The sequence below is a fragment of the Nipponia nippon genome, unplaced genomic scaffold (genome assembly GCF_047370975.1).
Source record: "Nipponia nippon isolate SJK-2023a ecotype South Korea unplaced genomic scaffold, ASM4737097v1 scaffold_6, whole genome shotgun sequence".
Taxonomy (NCBI): Eukaryota; Metazoa; Chordata; class Aves; order Pelecaniformes; family Threskiornithidae; genus Nipponia; species Nipponia nippon.
This window is the reverse complement of record NW_028262380.1, coordinates 77,064,372-77,081,742: the sequence shown is the minus strand read 5'-3', so window position 1 is coordinate 77,081,742 and position 17,371 is coordinate 77,064,372. Positions and strand designations below refer to the sequence as shown.

Here is a 17,371-nt window from a genome sequence, read left to right as displayed (position 1 = left end):
TATCTTCATGCTTGAGTTAACTAAACTTTTAAGTTACTTTATGTAATAATAATAATAATAATAACAACGCAACGATCAAGTATGTTTTGCAAATCAGGGTAGACATTGCCTAGCAATATGACAGCTGCCTCTTGATAGGAGGCTTGAGACCAGATAGACTTGAATATTCACAGTGTTTATTTTCAGATGCTCATTTAGTCTGAGGTAGCAGATAGACCAGGAATCATATCGTGATAGGGACGGAAAGAGAGGAACTGCAGTTATGACTTGCACTTCAAATTTAGCTTACTAACAGCTGCATTTGGACAGACTGTGCTGTGGCCCAGGTACTTCTGTCTGTTCTGTCCGCCCTTCTGGTAGTGTGACGAGACCGGTGCCTGGTGGGTAAGGTAGCCTGTGGCTCTTGCAGTCAGCCTGCAGTCAGGCTGCTGGCAAGACCAGTATAGATGCATGGAGCTGGTGCCTTGGGATCGCATCAAACTTGAGTCTCGCCCACAAAATCTTCCTGGTCAGGTACCACATACACTGTATCTCCACTCTTGCCTTGCTTGATACAGATAGCAGTTTTATTGATGATTCCATGATTAAATATGTACTACTTACAAGCTACAAGCGAGCCTGATGTATATAATCTCTTCTGTTATGCTTAATATGTTTCATTTAAAATTACTTGAATTCATAAAGATTTATCTCAGTGCATTGCTTTTAATCTTTATCTTTGCACTTCTTTCCATTACAGACCACCGAGGCTGATGGGTGAAGGTTTTGTTGTAATGCAGTCCAATGATGTTGATATCTATTACTATATGGATGAGCCAGGTACCTTCTATTAAATACAAAGATACAATTTTAACTGTACATGTAGAACTAACGTTTTTATCAGTGAGTAGTTTTATATAGATGTAGGTACTCTGTCAGCAGTGCCTTCTGCAAATATATATGCAACATGGAAGCAATTAATCTTGATATTTATTCTTGAAACTAGTTATGTTTTAAGCTGTAAACTTAAATGATGTAGGTTTCCAAAAGTACTTCAGGAGTGGGGACAATTTATAGTCACTGGGTTTTTGGGAAGTTTATTTGATGCATTGATCTCTGAATATTGCAGTGTCTGTCTGTTTCACTTTAAATCCAGTGCATTAGATTACCACTTTATTTTGCTGGATTTTTTTTGGTTTGCAAAAGCTTTTGCTCTGACTCCACTTGAAGTATTGCCTGAATCTTGAACAAAGGTAACACGTTCAATAATGATGTATACGTGTAGGTGTAGGATAGGTGGCAATTTTGGATCATTGCTGAATGACTGCTTGAATTTTTACTAGTAATTCTGGGTCTCCTGTAGTAAGTCTTCTTTTTTATTTGCTTGCGTTGTCTGTAGAAATTATTTTAACTTGATCTTACTTGTTTCAAAACTTGGTTTGTAAGTAGGATTTGAAACATGAAAGCCTGTATTGGTAAAAAGCATACTTAAGAGATAAAACTGCCTTGTACGTCAGCATCTCACTAACATCAGTGAGCAGCGCTTCAGAAAATCCTGAGAATCTTTGGTCATGTTCTTGCCCTTCCCCAGGGAGTCTACATCGAATTGTGGCTTGATATTTACGTACTGTAGTGGTCTCACATAAAACTGACATCAGGATGCTTTAATTTTCTTGGGCTTAGCAAACATTTTTCATGCTAATTTGAAGCAGCTTCCTTTAATAATCTGTTTATTATATTATGTAATATAGGTCTTGTACCAGAGGAGACGGAGGAAAGTAATGACGAAGAAGCAAACAACGAAGACAGCAAATTACAGGATCTACCACCATGCTGGGGTTTGGACATTGTTTGTGGAAAAGGAACAGATTTCAACTACGGACCTTGGGCTGATAGGCAGAGGTATTACCATGATTTACATCTTTAGTTTTAGTCTTTAATATCTATTATTACTGAGAAAACATTCTAAAGTTTCCAGTGTGTGACTGCGCAGACTTCTAATTTGTATGGGGTAGACTAGGCAGTTGAAAAGAAGAGGCCTGCCACAATGGTTTAAGATTAGTAAATTCATTATTGTTTATCTTGTTGGCCTTCCAAATTTAGGATCACTCAGTGAAGTTTTATTATTAATTAATAAATTATGTTCCTATTTTTGTGAACAAAGTAGTTCTATTATTTATCAAGTGTTACATACCTAAGGGTTTAACCTTTTAATTGGTTACCTTTAGACTTGTCAAGCTTCTATTAGTTTATGGATGGGAATACACTGCATATTGATGAGAAAATTTTATGGAAGTACAAATCTGGCTATGAAAATAGTGAGGGGGGAATCATTTATCCCTGCTTAGGAGAATCAACAACTTGATACGGTCTCCAAAGTATTTATTATTTAGATATTTTAGTGACAAAATATTAAGCTAGAGCTCTACTACTATTCTTCACTTAGACCTCGGTGTTTTGCACATGAGTGTTTTTCTGGTGGAGACAATAGGATTGTTTAGAGATTAAAGGACATTAATCTCTAATTAAAGATTAAATTTTAAAGTAATTAAAGATTAAATTTTAAAGTAAAAATGGCATAATCAGTGCTTTCCCTCTTTTCCCCTATTAATTACAGATTGGTACTTCTCTTGGCCTCCATTAATTCTCTTGTGAAACTATTATGATTAGCTGTCTCTTAGGAGTGTGAGGATGGCAGACCAAAGAGTAGTCATTGGATACAACAGTGTTTTAGAGAATTTAAGAGAAAATGCCAATTTCCAGAACAGTGCTTTGCTAGGAATGTGAAGCCAGTGAATCATTTGTGATATTTTTAATACTACCAAGAAAGCTCACTCTACAATGGTATGCTTTTTATAATTTTAACTGGCTAGGCAGCAGGCAGTTTGGTGCCTACACAGAGTGCGTAGAGTTCATAGATGCATACCTGGGAACACTTTCGCATTGTGCCATGCATAGAAGATAGAATTTTGGAAAGTGCCCGAATGTTTTAGACGCACAGATCTGTAGGAGTTCTGTGGACTTTGTACTCTAAATTCATATAAGGGCTTCTGCAAGTACTGATCTTTAATACATGGTACAGTAAAATCTTGGGTTTCCGCAGGATTTTGACAGTGTGTGTTGTGTGGTGTTTGTGAGGATTTTGTTATTGGTGGTTTTGGCTTTTTTTTAAACTTTTAAGCTGCTATAGTGGTCAGGTGCTGGGTGCAGGAAACTGCTACTCCCCTTAAAGACTTACTTCCACCCCCTTGAGACCTATATAAGCTATGCTGTCTGTGCTTCATTGCTGTGGCTTTCCTTTCATGTACTTGCATGTTCAGATACAAGTCTGCAGAAATGTTGGCTTCATTTTACTCCCGTTCTGAGGTTCTAAAGTCTTGTATTTTGTTTACTTCTGGGCATTACATCAATTATTTATGCACAAACCGAAGCATAAACAGATTACTTCCTGCTATGTTTTCGTAGCAGATTTGTAAACCAAAGATTAGGAATAAAAAGAAAAACATAGCTTGTTTGCCATCTCAATTAAAATATTTTTGTTCTAAATCATTTATGGTCCATTTATGGCTTTTATGTCCATTTATGGCTTTTATCCAAAAGTCACTTCCTGTCATTGAAACTTCTGGAGATTCCAGTAATGAGTTGGAAGGCTCCCATGATGAAGACTTTAAACAAACATTCTTTCTTATCACATCCAGTGGTTGTCTAAAGACTCAACTAACTGGAAAATAATTAAGTGAACCAAATAGGTAGATAAATATGTATAAATATATGTATTTTTTCTTCTGTGAATAAAAACAACTCTTTTTTGTTTTGTTCCCCCCCCCCTTTTTTCCCCACTAGGGATTGCTTGTGGAAGTTTTTCTTCCCACCAGACTACCAAGTTATGAAAGTCTCAGAAATTGCTCAGCCTGGGAAACCAAGACAGATCCTTGCTTTTGAACTGCGGATGAATATTATTGCAGATGCCACCATTGATTTGCTTTTTACCAAAAACAGGGTAAATAATGAAAACTTGTCTAGAAAATAGCTTGTCTACTGTGATTACGCTGTGCTTTTTGGTTGTGCATATTTCTATTGTTTCAGGTGTTTATTACAGAACTATGGTTTTAAAAGTAAGGCGATTTTTGTTTTAGTCTTCCATAATTATGAGCAAACCCTTCAAAGAGAAATATTGGCTGGGGGCATTAATATTTGTTGGCTTATTTTAAGTTTCTTTTAAGCCTTAAAGCTACATCTTAAGCGATGCCAGCTCCTACAGTCTTGGGAATTCATGATCTGGACATTTCCTGTGCAGTCTTCCATTACAATGAAGCTCACCATGATGAAAAGATAACTTCTTCTGATATTGGATGAATGTCTAATATTACTGGAGAGATGATAGTGGGGGGAACACAAGATGTGTGTGTAGGGGTTTGGCTTTTTCTTTCCCCTGTTGCTACTCTTATAAATGGGATATAGCCTGACTTCATTGTACACCTGTTTTCTTCTTTTTTTTGTGACTGAAAGGGTTAGAAAGTGTAGTGTTAGAAATATATATTAATTTGCCCTCTCAGGCCTTGGATCAGAATATCTTATGCTGTTTCTATTAGTGGACCGAAGTCAGCATTTGTTAAGCCTAAAAATGGTGTTATTAGGTATCAGTGCACATAGATAGTTCATGGGTAATTTTTTTGAAGGCAAGAAAGAATTCAGTCATTGAGTGCCTTAATCAAGGTGTGGATGATGATAGCCAGAGGCATAAAGCATGCTGGTTAATGTGGCGAGCCTAGAAATAATATTTGGACTCTTCCTTTCTTGCAATACAGGAAACTAATGCTGTACATGTAAATGTTGGTGCAGGATCATATTTGGAAATAAATATTCCCATGACAGTAGGTGAAAATGGTGAGTTAAGGCTAAGCTTAATTTGTTTTCCTAATGTTTTTCCTGAACAGTTATCTTAATTCCTATGTGTGTGAATGTCTTGTAGTATTTTTCCTTTGTGACTATGAGATGCATATTCTTATGTAAAGGAATGAGAAGTATTTCCTTGTACATTTCGTTGCAACATATTAAAGCATGTATGTATTTAAATAGTTAAGTTACCTCCCTGTTTTGTTTGGGTTAGGAAACACAAATTCCTAAACTACTAGACAGTGTGTAATTTAACTGTGTGTGTATTGAAGCAGATTACAGATGCATTGTCAACTCAAAGCAGGAAGACTTCTTCAGTAGGATTAGTGTAGTAGTTGAATCATGCTGAGAAATGCATCATGAAAACTAATTTATAATAGTAGTTTAGTTAAACAAAAAAAACCCCAAAATCCAAGGTGAAGTGGAGATAAATGTAAAGTTATGGGTATGTTTCTTGCATTTACTTATCTCGTTGGCTGGTTTGAAGCCCTTTTTTCTCTTGGTTCTTTCTGGCATATTTTGAGTTTTATTCTGCAACTTAAACCAAGATCTCCAGAACCTGAGCATTTCTAGACGCAGCAAAAAGACAGAACATGTTAGGCTCCTCATTGACAAGCAGCAGAGGACAGAATTATTATAGTACTAATTTCCATCATGATATTTCTTGATTGTTAGTGGACTGCTGAAACCACTGGTGAAAATTATTTAAATATTTGTGTAACTCTTATGTCTGATTATGTTTTATATCTTTTGTTTGCTAGGCTATTCCCCTACAATTAAAGGGCAGCTTCTACATGTTGATGCCACCAGCAGTATGCAGTACCGGACTCTCTTAGAAGCTGAAATGCTAGCTGTAAGTTTGCATTAATAAGCACAAAGCTTCAGTCTCTAGAGGATTTTTAATAAAGAACGTAATTATTTGTCTATGGAGCAGTTCTTTAGGTTCTTAAACAATACAGAAATATGCCTTTTGAATGTATTTTGCAAGACCTTGGTATGTAAGGAACTTGTATATACACACATAACTATGCACATGTGTAACTTTCAGTGACTTACATAATTTATATCCCAAGTTATATGTGTTTTGAAAGCAGTGGAGGAATTGGAGTACCATTTATGAATCTTGCCATGTGTTCACATAGGCTTTACCTTAATAAGTGATTACACTCACTACCTCTCCTACAGAATGTGTGTGCATAAGTACTTAAAAGTACTTCAGAGTGCTTAAACTACTTGAGACAGATTTAATACTGCATTATTGTTTTGTTTGCCTAGTATTTCACTTTTGCAATACTGTAATTCTGTAGATTACCTTTCTCACTGGTTTTTAAATGACCAACCATATTAGAGTGATGTTTCTAATGTTTAAATTTGAGCATCATATCAGCGGTTGAAAAATACTATATTCTGAGGGATTTTATCTTTAGCGTATTGTGAAAAGCGATGCTTTTAATGAAAACTTTGGTTTATAAATTGCTTGGTACGTCTACTGCAACAGATGTATCAGAAGTTCATAGTATAGCTTTCCAAATAAATGAATACACTAACACTTGACCTTCAAACACAGAAGGAGAGAGAGAGATTAAATTATTAAGGAACTGGAGAGGCCTTCTGTTCATCCCAGCAGGAAAACAGTTTTAATTATTCAGCAGAGTACATATGTGAAAACTGCTGAGCTACGGGGTGAAGCATTGTCATCTTTTCCAGTAATTCTGATGCTTTAATATCTTGTTCACAGTTTCATATTAATGCCAGCTATCCCCGGATATGGAACATGCCACAGACATGGCAATGCGAACTTGAGGTTTATAAAGCAACCTATCATTTTATCTTTGCTCAGAAAAGCTTCTTTACAGGTAACATCTTTACTAAATAAGTTACATAGAAAATTAAATATTCTTTCTTCAGAACTTCTTTTCAAATTTTGCAAAGGTGTGCAAGGTCAGGTACTCTGATTTCACATAGTTAGGACAACAAATTGTTTCTGAGGACAAAGTTCCTGATGTATTCTGTTGCCTATAAGTGTCTAAGTACATATATTCTTACATTTGAATAGAGATACCAAATAATTTAATTTTCTAACATCTAAACTAAATTTGATCTGGAGTTATGTTAAGTGATCTTAAATTTCAGATTAATTTATTTCTGTGAGAGCTATTGATTTGTTCAGTATTTGTCACCTAGGATGTTGATTTCTCTGATATCTGTCTTCAGCTGGCTGATTTTCAACTGCGTAGGCTTTAGGTCTTGTCTCTGTGGCTGACAGATGATGAAAGTAATTTGCTCCTTAGGATTTTGGCTGTGAGGAAGAATACGTGCACACAAGGCAGTACAATGGGATACAGCATCACCAAACTGTTGCTGAACATTCCAGCTGCAGTAATGGAAAGAATATAGCCCCATCAATGTGGTACTGCCTGGGCTAATTAGCCCTGCTGGGAGGAAGGATTCATTAGTGCAGGCATAGTGCCATGCTAATAAAGTTGTCCTCCTAGTGAGGCCAGAGCCATTATCTGTATGATGCTGAAGTCTGCAGCATAGTCTACCAATCTGTTCAGAGCAAACATGAACTTCTACACCACCACTGTTTTGCTGCATTAGAAAATGCTACTAATGCACACATTCAGAGTATCAGAGTGGAAAATCAAAGGAAAGCAGTTTGTAGTCCAGTGCTTTTAGGTCAATGTGTAACTTTGCTACTGAACAAAACCAAACTAGAAAACTTAATTAAACCTATGGCTTTCCAACTTAAAAAGCAGATGAGAAATGGGAGATGGATTCACAGCAAGTATTTGTGTAATATCTGCCAGAGAAATGGATACTGTGTATTGTTCTCCCCATTTCCTTTTTCTCTAAAGGAGCAAATAGTTAAAATTTACAATTTATTAAAAGCCAAAAACCTAAAAGAAGAAATCTCTCACTTGATTGCTACTAACTTGTCTTTTTTTACTTTCTGTGGGTTTAGATTTGATCCAAGACTGGTCCAGTGATAGTGCACCTGATATTTTTTCATTTGTTCCTTATATGTGGAACTTCAAAGTCATGTTTCATCAATTTGAAATGATTTGGGCAGCAAATCAACACAACTGGATTGACTGTTCCACCAAACAACAAGAAAATGGTGAGATTGCTTTTATTTTTTTATTTGGAAGAAGAATACATAGTACAAAAAATATGTACAAAATAAATATGGAGTATACACATGGAGAGAGTACAAGAATTATAAAATTTTTACTAGCAGAAAAATGTGTGTTCAGTGATAACTACCCATTTTGCTACTGTTGATGTGCATAAACCATCCTAAAACTGTTTTAAGTTCTAACTTACTTTGTACAAATGCATACTTTTTGAGGGGAGAGTGCAGTTCTAGATCATGTTTTAGCATTTATTTTTCAAGACCCTTTGAATATTGATTGAAACGATTTGCAGTCCAACAGTTTGCAGAGAGCAACCATGAGGTCTTGACATATATTCAGTAAGCCAACTGAAAACATTCACCGGGGAATAAATTTTTTCAGTAATGTTGGAAGAATACCATTTGAACTCCATATAACTGGAAATGTCTGTTTCCTGTTCATTTCAGAATAGGAGATAACGCTGCTAATTCTAGACAAAACTAAGACGTACACTTCAGAAAGCCAAAACTTTGTTTAATGTGCATTTTGGTTTATATGTATTCGAGTGGTCTACACTGTACTAGGAGCTCATACTTTCAACGTGGAAGGAGGATGGTGGATTTAAGATAATAAAGTTGTGTTCTAGTTAAAAATAAGGCTCACTACATCAGAAGCCTGAGGAACTTCCAATGTGTGTTTTCTTGTCCAAAAACTGGTGTGTGAAGCAATAAAGGAAGTCATAAGATATTACAGTTGGTTTTTTTGTCTGCTTGCAATTTCATTGTGCTAAGTACAGTGCCTTTCTATAAAGGACAAGCTGTAGAGAGTAAATATTTTCAGAATTATTTAGTACGATGTACTCTAAATCCACAGTAGTTAAAATGGCAGTTTCCTATGTCATGAGTTCTTGAATATCTTTTCATTATTTTTACCTGTATGTTTGATAATTTGTCTAATAACAAAATGGGGAGTAATTTTGACAGATTTTTTTGTTTGTTTTTCCTCTTCTCTCCCAGTTTATCTAGCAGCTTGTGGAGAAACATTGAACATTGTTTTCTCTCTTCCTTTCACTGACTTTGTTCCAACCACGTGCAATACTAGATTTTCTTTAAGGGTAAGTTCTTCCCCCCCTTACCCCTTTTGTCTTCTAAATGTGAGTTTGTTTCCCTACTTCTTCAGTCAGGAAATTTTGAATAAACTCTTTCCTGAAAGAAAAATACTCTTTCACTTCTGGTTCATAAAATTTTTCTTTTAAGTAACCCAGAGGTAAATAGTATCTGTTGCTTATATGAAGCATCCAATCATAGGCTGTTTTAATTTGTATATACATATATATATACATACAAAAATATATTTTAAAAATTATATCTACACATATTCTTCATACATACATATATACATACATGTAGTATGTATATTTACTATATATACTTAGACAGTGTGTGTCTATGTATGTATTTTATCCCTTGGAAGTCTGTTCCCATTTCTTTAGAAAATGTGAAAATCCGATGTATGTTCAAAGATAGACGTCAAATACTGGAATGGGTACCCCCAAACCATTTTGGGAAGCCATCTTCCAGATTTTTAAGAGTTTCTGTAGAATAAGTAATGAAGATGAAGTGTTTTTAACACAGCTAATTCTACAAAGGCTGTACTTCTTGTCTTCCCTAAAATAGAAGCAGTCTACTGCTACTAAAAATAAAAAACTAGTCGATGGTGATGTTGGTAATTTTGTATAATTTGATAGCAAAGAAAGCAATGTTTTATCTAATTTTGTAAAAAAAAGTATGGTTTAGTTGAGATGTAGGGTAGCTTTGAGCCAGTCACTTAACTTTTGCAGTATATCTTGAACAACAGAAGAATAGGAATTGTTAAAAGCCATGCCCCTGTGTTTTACAGACTGCTATGGTGTGCTGTCATGTGCAAGTTACTGGACTTGTAACTGCTAAGAACTACAGAGCTCTTGGGATTGGACTAGAAATTGGTGGGAGCTGTGGTCAGCAGTCACATGTGAAAATAGAGATTTCTTGCCTCACTTTGCCTGTAAAGTGAAGATGATGGCACATGTGAGCATGCGAATAGCATGAGCATTATGCATAAAGTGAATGTAAAGTAATGTTTCTGTTACTAATGTTTCATTTTAGGGAGAAGATGTTGATCTTCATTTGTATCTACCAGATTGTCATCCTAGTAAATACTCCCTTTTTATGTTGGTGAAAGATTGTCAGCCTAATAAAATAGGTCCCGAGTCTTGTATTTCTGCTGAATGTCAAAGTGGTCAGAAAACAGGCAAACCCAAATGGAGGAACATTACTCAAGAAGAGTGAGTTTTATTGTGATATATATTTATGTCTTTGTATTGGTGCTTCATATTTACTTATTTTGTTTGTGATGAAAGCAACCTCATATGTTAATAGAAAATATTTAATGAATCTATTGTACTTCAAATAAAAGTATGATGTTTCTTTTTGAAAGGGCTGGATGGGTTGAATGCTGGACAGTCCCAAGCGTTGTGTTTACAATTGACTACTCATGGCACCCAATTTATCCTCAAAAGGCAGATGAGCAGTTAAAACAATCCTGTAAGTGTCACTACTTTTTTCTTGTTAGCATGTTTCATTTCAGGAAGTGCTGTGACTTTGTGGATCAAACTGCTTAAATTTGCAGAAACGAATTTTGCACTGAACTACTATTTTGTGTTACATGGGAGAATGCTAATCTTTAGAGTGCACCAGGTTTGATGTAAAAACTGACCATCTCATGACACACAACTTCAGAAAGTGTTCCAGTTCCCTGTGTAAAAAGAGGATACTGTCTGTAGTTCATTTCTCGTTGTCCTTAACAAAGTGGATCTCTTAAATGGGCTGTTGTGTAACATATAAAATATCACTTGGTATATTAAATATGAAGTACGTATTTATATTTGCTAATATTTTTGGCACTATCATGTTCCTTAGCCTTTCTAAGCTTTTTTCCGTTGGATGTTGTGAGGATGTCTTATGATTTAAATGTTTAAATACACTATATATGAGATATAACAACATTATCTTGCCTTTATGGATATGAAACTGAGATTTCATTGTAGCTAGCACTGTTGAAGTGAACCATGGCCATCAGATGCTAGTGTTAGACTGGTCAGTGTAACACTAATTTCTAAATAAGAATTTTTAAATTTTAAATGTCTAAACAATATTTCTAAATAAGAAATACTGTATAAGTATGTGCTTCAAAAAGAAGTTATAAAATACTTAAACACAGAGATAAAAGTAAGTTATTTTAAATGCAGAGGGAGGTATGCAGGAAGTTATGGGGTTACATAAATCTTTCAGGTTGAGATGGTGGAAGCAGAACAGATGAAGCAGAGGTATTAGAAGAATAGTGAGGGCTAATTTGAATGGGCCTCCATCAGCAGGTGTTAAAAGACATGCTGGATAGGGTTTTCAGGTTTTGAGTTCCAACAATTCAAATCTAAAAGAACTCCAATTTTAGAGGAAAAAGCAGAAAAAGTAAGATTCATCTTGCAGATGTTCATTAAGTGCTCTTGTGAGACTGTCAGCTTATGTCAAATTTGTATACTTCAAATTTCAAAACATTTACTCGTAATTGTAGCAATTGAACCTGCATTTGAAAGTTTGTACATACTGTTGTGGTTTAACCCCAGCCGGCAACTAAGCCCCACGTAGCCGCTCGCTCGCTCCCCCCTGGTGGGATGGGGGAGAAAATCAGAAGAGTAAAAGTGAGAAAATTCGTGGGTTGAGATAAAGTCAGCTTAATAGGTAAAGCAAAAGCTGTGCACACAAGCAAAGCAAAACGAGGAATTTGTTTCCTACTTCCCACTGGCAGGCAGGTGTTCAGCTGTCTCCAGGAAAGCAGGGCTCTTTCATGCATAACGGTTACTTGGGAAGACAAATGCCATCACTCCGAACGTCCCCTCCTTCCTTCTTCCCCCAGCTCTATATACTGAGCATGACATCATATGGTATGGAATAGCCCTTTGGTCAGTTGGGGTCAGCTGTCCTGGCTCTGTCGCCTCCTAATTTCTTTTGCACCCCCAGCCTCCTCGCTGGTGGGGTGGAGTGAGAAGCAGAAAAGGCCTTGACTCTGTAAGCACTGCTCAGCAGTAATAAGAACATCCGTGTATTATCGACACTGTTTCCAGCACAAATCCAAAACATAGCCCCATACCAGCTACTGTGAAGAAAATTAACTTTATCTAAGCCAAAACCAGCACACATACACAGGTAATTTCATCTGCAGCTTCCTTCAATGAATAATCCAGCACAGTCCAGCTCACTTCTAATCCATGATGCTGAATGTGTTTGTTACAGCAGCAACATCTGTACTTTCTTTTGAGTCAATCAATAGAACTCTCTTAGTCTCTGAGAAACAAATATCTACATAACAAGAGATGCAGCTTCCTAAAAAGCAGTCATCTCACTGCGGCATTTAGCTAATTCATAACACATAATACAATGCAAGCACTGAGCGAGCACTGTAGACAATAATGGTAAGTTAAAGCCTTAAAGGTTTGCTGGCTACAGGTGTGTATTTACTGTAGTTCTATATGTGCCGGGTCTTCCGGTTAAACTGGTACCTGAAATCTTTCTCCATCTGGAGCATCAATTTTTTATGGCTTTCCCATAGAGTTCTTTACTTCTCAGCAATTGCTTTACATCCCCAAAGCACTTCAGTTACTCACTTCCTTCTTGTCGCCTTTCCTCACGTAAAAAAAGACAAAGGGCGTTCTTCTCCCTAACTCCAAATAAAAAGAAGGAATAGGAAATAAGATTTGAATTTCCAAACTGTTTTGTGACTACAGTAATTGAGTTGTTTTGTGAGGAAATTTTAGCCTACAGAGCTACTGGTTCAGAATAGGTTTTTAATATAACTTCTGCAAGTTTCCGGTTTATTCACTTTTGTTTATTCTGCAATAGCTGTGTGGTTGTGGGAAATCTGCTACGCTGAAATGAAAGCATGTCTTTGTTTAACTTGAAAAGCAAGATAAATAAATTGAATTTTTTTCAGAACTTGAAGGATTGTTTTTCTCTTGCATAATTAACATTGACTAAAATATTCTATATTTTCCTGTCTTCCCATAGTTAGTAGATATGAGAAACCAGTTCTGTAGCATAGATGTATTAATATAATTATACAATCCAAATTAGAAAGCTGCAAAAAGTTGTATATTTAATGCACATTCATATTTGCAGGATTTAGTCCGTCAGAAGCCTAATTTGTAATCAAAATCCGTTTTCTTCTTTATTTTGCTCCGAAGTGTCAGAAATGGAAGAAACAATGTTATCTGTGCTAAGGCCATCGCAGAAAACAGCCGACAGTGTGATTTCATCTCCCACAGTGTCAACCCGCCTTCCCCTTGACCCCTCAGAGCTGCCCCCGGATAAGCTCCATGTGGAACTGGAACTCTCCCCAGATTCCCAGATCACCCTGTACGGACCCCTGCTCAAAGCCTTTCTGTCCATAAAGGTAGGCATAGGAACACAACTCATAAAATTTATGGATGGCCTCATGTAGGAAAAGGAAATAATTTGTTTGAAATGGAACATTAGAATTCTGCAGAATATGTGAATTTAGATGAACACTTTTTGTAAGTACTAGTTTGGAATGACTTCGTTTGGTGACACGGTGTAGCTGGGATAAATTCAGTTGGCACAGGCTTACGCAAAGACTTCCAATATATATATGTAGACCCGTATCAGCATAATTTTCCTTTCAAGGAATAGCATATGCTCTGGACTTCATGTGCAGAAAATTTCTTTGACTTTTGCAGTAGTAAAAAAAAAAATAATCCATGATTATGACTAAAGTTTATATTAACAACCACTTCTATGCAAAGATATATCAGAACCTATGCTTTTAGTGCATTTTAAGTTCTGCAGAGCATCCTAATTGTTTGTTTTTGCTTTAATTAGATTCTGTGAAATTTCTGGAGTTAGGATCATGAAGGGGAAGGACATGAGAATAAGTTTAATTTAAAAAGCTACTTCAATCATATTGAAGAAGGATTTTTCATCCTTTTCTTGATGCTAATCTGTTATGCTTTAAAATGTTTGTTGTGTGCTCTTTGATTACTGATCTTCAGGGTGGCTAGAAACAGTTTAATTTCTTCCCACCTCTATCACCCTGCCTTGTTGTGACAAAAGCAGAGGCGATTGAACATGTCGCTTCTATTTGACTGACATTGAAATGCTTGGCTTTTGGTTGGGTTTTGTGGTTGGGTTTTTTTTTCTGGGTTGGTTTGTTTGGTTTTTTTTAAAGGTCTGTTTTAGCCTATGCAGATCTAGGCTAAGGTAATGCTTCTGGAGGCTTTCATTTTGGTTCAGAGGACAAGGAATTTTCTGAGGCAGGTGATCAGTATCAGGACTAATACTGAAACAGTCATTTTTATGAATTTATACGAGGTATTGAACATAAGCAATGAATAGCAGAAAATATTAAGTTTTTGTAGAGTATAGGACTTGCAAATATGCTCATTATTTTTTTTCATGTTGCCACTAAAGTAAATAGGATTAAAATTAGGCCAGTATTGCATCTAGAAGACTTCATTTCTTCTGATACAGAGGAAATGCACCCATGTTTGAATTGTTTATTGAGCTCCTCTTTTTGAGCGCATAAATTCATGAGATGGTTCTGTCTTTCGAAGCAAAGCAGAGCTTCTTCAGTGCTCTTTGCCTCTGGAGGTATATGTAAACAGTGCTATATTAGATCCCTTGATTCTATGATGATTTAATTTTTTTAAGTGCAGAGTTCTCAGATCAAATCTAACTTTTATCTTCTAAATCTCAAGAGAAAAATTAGATGAATAGCTCGTTTTTGAAAATGCACATTTATTGTTCTTTTTAGTATTTTTGTGACTGCATTTACATCTTTTTGTCCAGCTGTGCTGGCAGCATCTCTTAATAGATTTCTAGGGGGTTTTTTATGCTTGTTTTCCTGACTTGTGGTTGAATTGTTGTTTTCAGTTTGTTTTCATTGCTCTTTTTTTAATATGTGTGGGTGAGATTCCTGGACATGCATCGTTTCATGCAGTTTTGTTAAGCCTTCTATTCTTGGGAGGTAGTTGTTTGGTGTAGCGCACTATGTTTCTTACTGAAGGGCTTACTGGCTGGGAATGAATGATTTATAGGTCCTTGCATCCCCAGCAGAAGGTACCAGGAGTAAGTTAGTGGAGTTCTTAGCACCCTCTGCTGGGTCTGCCTTATAAAAAATATTTCAAGTTCTAGTGTAACATTGACCTTGTCTTTTCTGTTTGCTAAAAAGCAAAGCAGATTATCTTTGCTTAACTTTTGAGGGTTTTTTGGTTTGGCCACAGATCGGTGCTTAATTCATACATGCTAACACCAAACATACTTCAGAGACTCAGTACAAGATGGTAAAGTTACATGTCCACAGGAGTCATTATTTCCAGGCCGATAATGAGCCTGCCTTTTCTGCAGACTTTTTTCAAGGACATGGATACCTTGCAGTTGCTTGCTTTCTTTTTGTTGTACGCTTCCTCTTCGCTTGCTTGCTCTGCGTACTTGTGCTAAAAAAGAACAAAGAAGTTTTGGAAAGCAAATGAAGCACGGAAAGGGGAAGGAGGGGAGCAAGAAACATCGTAAGATTCAAATCTGTTTCAGTTTAATCTTCAGTCTGGTGCTCGTTTGTCTGCATCTCCCAGATCACCAGTGGAGTTTGTAATAATTGGAACATTTCTGTCAACGAGAGGCTGAGGGACTGAATTACTTTCTAAGAACGAATGAGGGAGCAACGTTTGCATCTGTGTTGCAACCTCTTTGGTCAGAAAGGATTTTGCTCCACAGAATGCTTAGTCCCCAACACTTCCCACACTTGAGTGGTTAGGCCGCTTAAAGGATCACCATCAAAGATATTTGCAAATAGTGATTTTAATAGAAATCTATAAAAGTGTGATTTTAACAAAGTTCGATGGCAAGGTTCACTCTATTACTTATTAAATGAATGGAAGAGAGAGGGGGAAATTGAGATAGAAGAAAATACAGGGAGGGTAAAGGAGGCCCTCCCGTTGAGTCACGAGGTTCAGAATGGACCCCCTTGCTTTCTAAGCTCCTTCTCAGAGAGGAGCCTAGGTGCGGCTGGATCCAATCCTAGTCGCAGACTTGGTCAACAGTTTATTGTCTAGGGTTTATATATGTTTAGCAGCAGTTCACAAGAATTTAGCAGTAAGTAATCATTGATTAATTTGGCATCTACAAAGCGATTACATGAGGTTTACTACAATATTTGAATCAATTCGCACACACACGATCACACAATAGGCCTAAATACTCATATGTGCAGATGAAGGTACCTATTGAAATTCACTTGAGTTTAATAAAAATGCAGTGTGTGCAGATAAAGGCGCCTATAAAAATTCTCCTCAAGCTCAGTGAAATACTCTCTTTAAATGGTTGTCTCAATGGGCAAAAGTCGAGTCTCAAGGAGCGAAGGGTGCTGGAGATCAGCTCAGGTCCTGTTGCCAGGCCTCCATATGCAAACTTAAGAGTTCACAAACTCTGAGAGGCGTCCCACTCGGAGGGAGAGTCTGGTGCAGCCTGCTGTAGTCCAGGAGAGCTCAAAGGGTCTCACTTGGTACCGCTCTTTTATAGGGTCGTGAGATGACTGACTTCAGGCATCAGTAAACTTGCATGCTGTTTTCACAACCTGTGTTGGAAATTACTAAAGTTTTCAAAAATTCTGATGATGCTGGTACAGATCCTCCTGAGTTACAGCCCAGATAAGATAGGCCCCAAGGCTGTCAGGAGGTGACTGGTATGGATGAAAAATATGTTCCAGGGTTGTCGGGGCTGCCTCCCTGGTACAGACAGTGCTGCTCCCACTTCAGTCATGTAAGAGTTTCTGACACGGTCAAGGGACGCTTAACTGTCAAACTCATTACACAAAGGCCAAGTTTTGACGGGAGTTACTGAGGTTGTAAAGCAGTCCAGGAAGGGGCAGGGGGGATGCACCACCACACCACTTACTGAATTAACAAGAAAATATAACCTGCATCATTCAGAAAACTCCTCTTGAGAGTCTAGCTTTTTTTTTTTTTAAGGGGGGGGAAGAGGTGACAAATTATCAGAAATCTGATTCTGATACAGTTAATAAATAAAACTCAGGAAGTTGATTTTTTTATTTTTAATCAGTGATGGATTTTCTGTTTCCCAGTAGAATTTGGCAAAGTCACTTTGGTCTTAGATAATTGGGGGGGATTGGCTTAGAAACAAGGTGGGTTTTAGACCCAAGGGGAGAAATGTTTGAGACTTAATATTTTAGAAGCATGTTTAAGACTTCGAAATATGCTGATAACAAGTTTCAGAAGGTTGGATGAGAGTGACTTCCTGCAGAATGTTTTGTGTTCT

General features: G+C 36.8%; 1 protein-coding gene across 14 annotated transcripts in view; it reads left to right on the top strand.

The window, feature by feature from the left end:
* Positions 1–17,371, top strand: part of BLTP1 (bridge-like lipid transfer protein family member 1) — a 125,301-nt gene that overhangs the window by 24,365 nt on the left and 83,565 nt on the right. For 12 of the 14 annotated variants that reach the window (XR_015699502.1, XR_015699503.1, XM_087735664.1 and 9 more), the window contains exons 9-19: positions 740–819; positions 1,731–1,881; positions 3,823–3,979; positions 4,788–4,866; positions 5,637–5,728; positions 6,614–6,731; positions 7,841–7,996; positions 9,008–9,105; positions 10,136–10,314; positions 10,467–10,573; positions 13,267–13,475. Coding sequence is in view for 12 of the 14 variants with exons in the window: in XM_087735664.1 (XP_087591790.1) it covers positions 740–819; positions 1,731–1,881; positions 3,823–3,979; positions 4,788–4,866; positions 5,637–5,728; positions 6,614–6,731; positions 7,841–7,996; positions 9,008–9,105; positions 10,136–10,314; positions 10,467–10,573; positions 13,267–13,475 (1,426 nt within the window). In the remaining 2 variants the exon portion in view is untranslated. Of the gene's footprint in view, positions 1–739; positions 820–1,730; positions 1,882–3,822; positions 3,980–4,787; positions 4,867–5,636; positions 5,729–6,613; positions 6,732–7,840; positions 7,997–9,007; positions 9,106–10,030; positions 10,058–10,135; positions 10,315–10,466; positions 10,574–13,266; positions 13,476–17,371 lie in introns of those variants that run through there. The other 2 variants (XM_087735667.1, XM_087735674.1) reach the window with 2 other exon arrangements.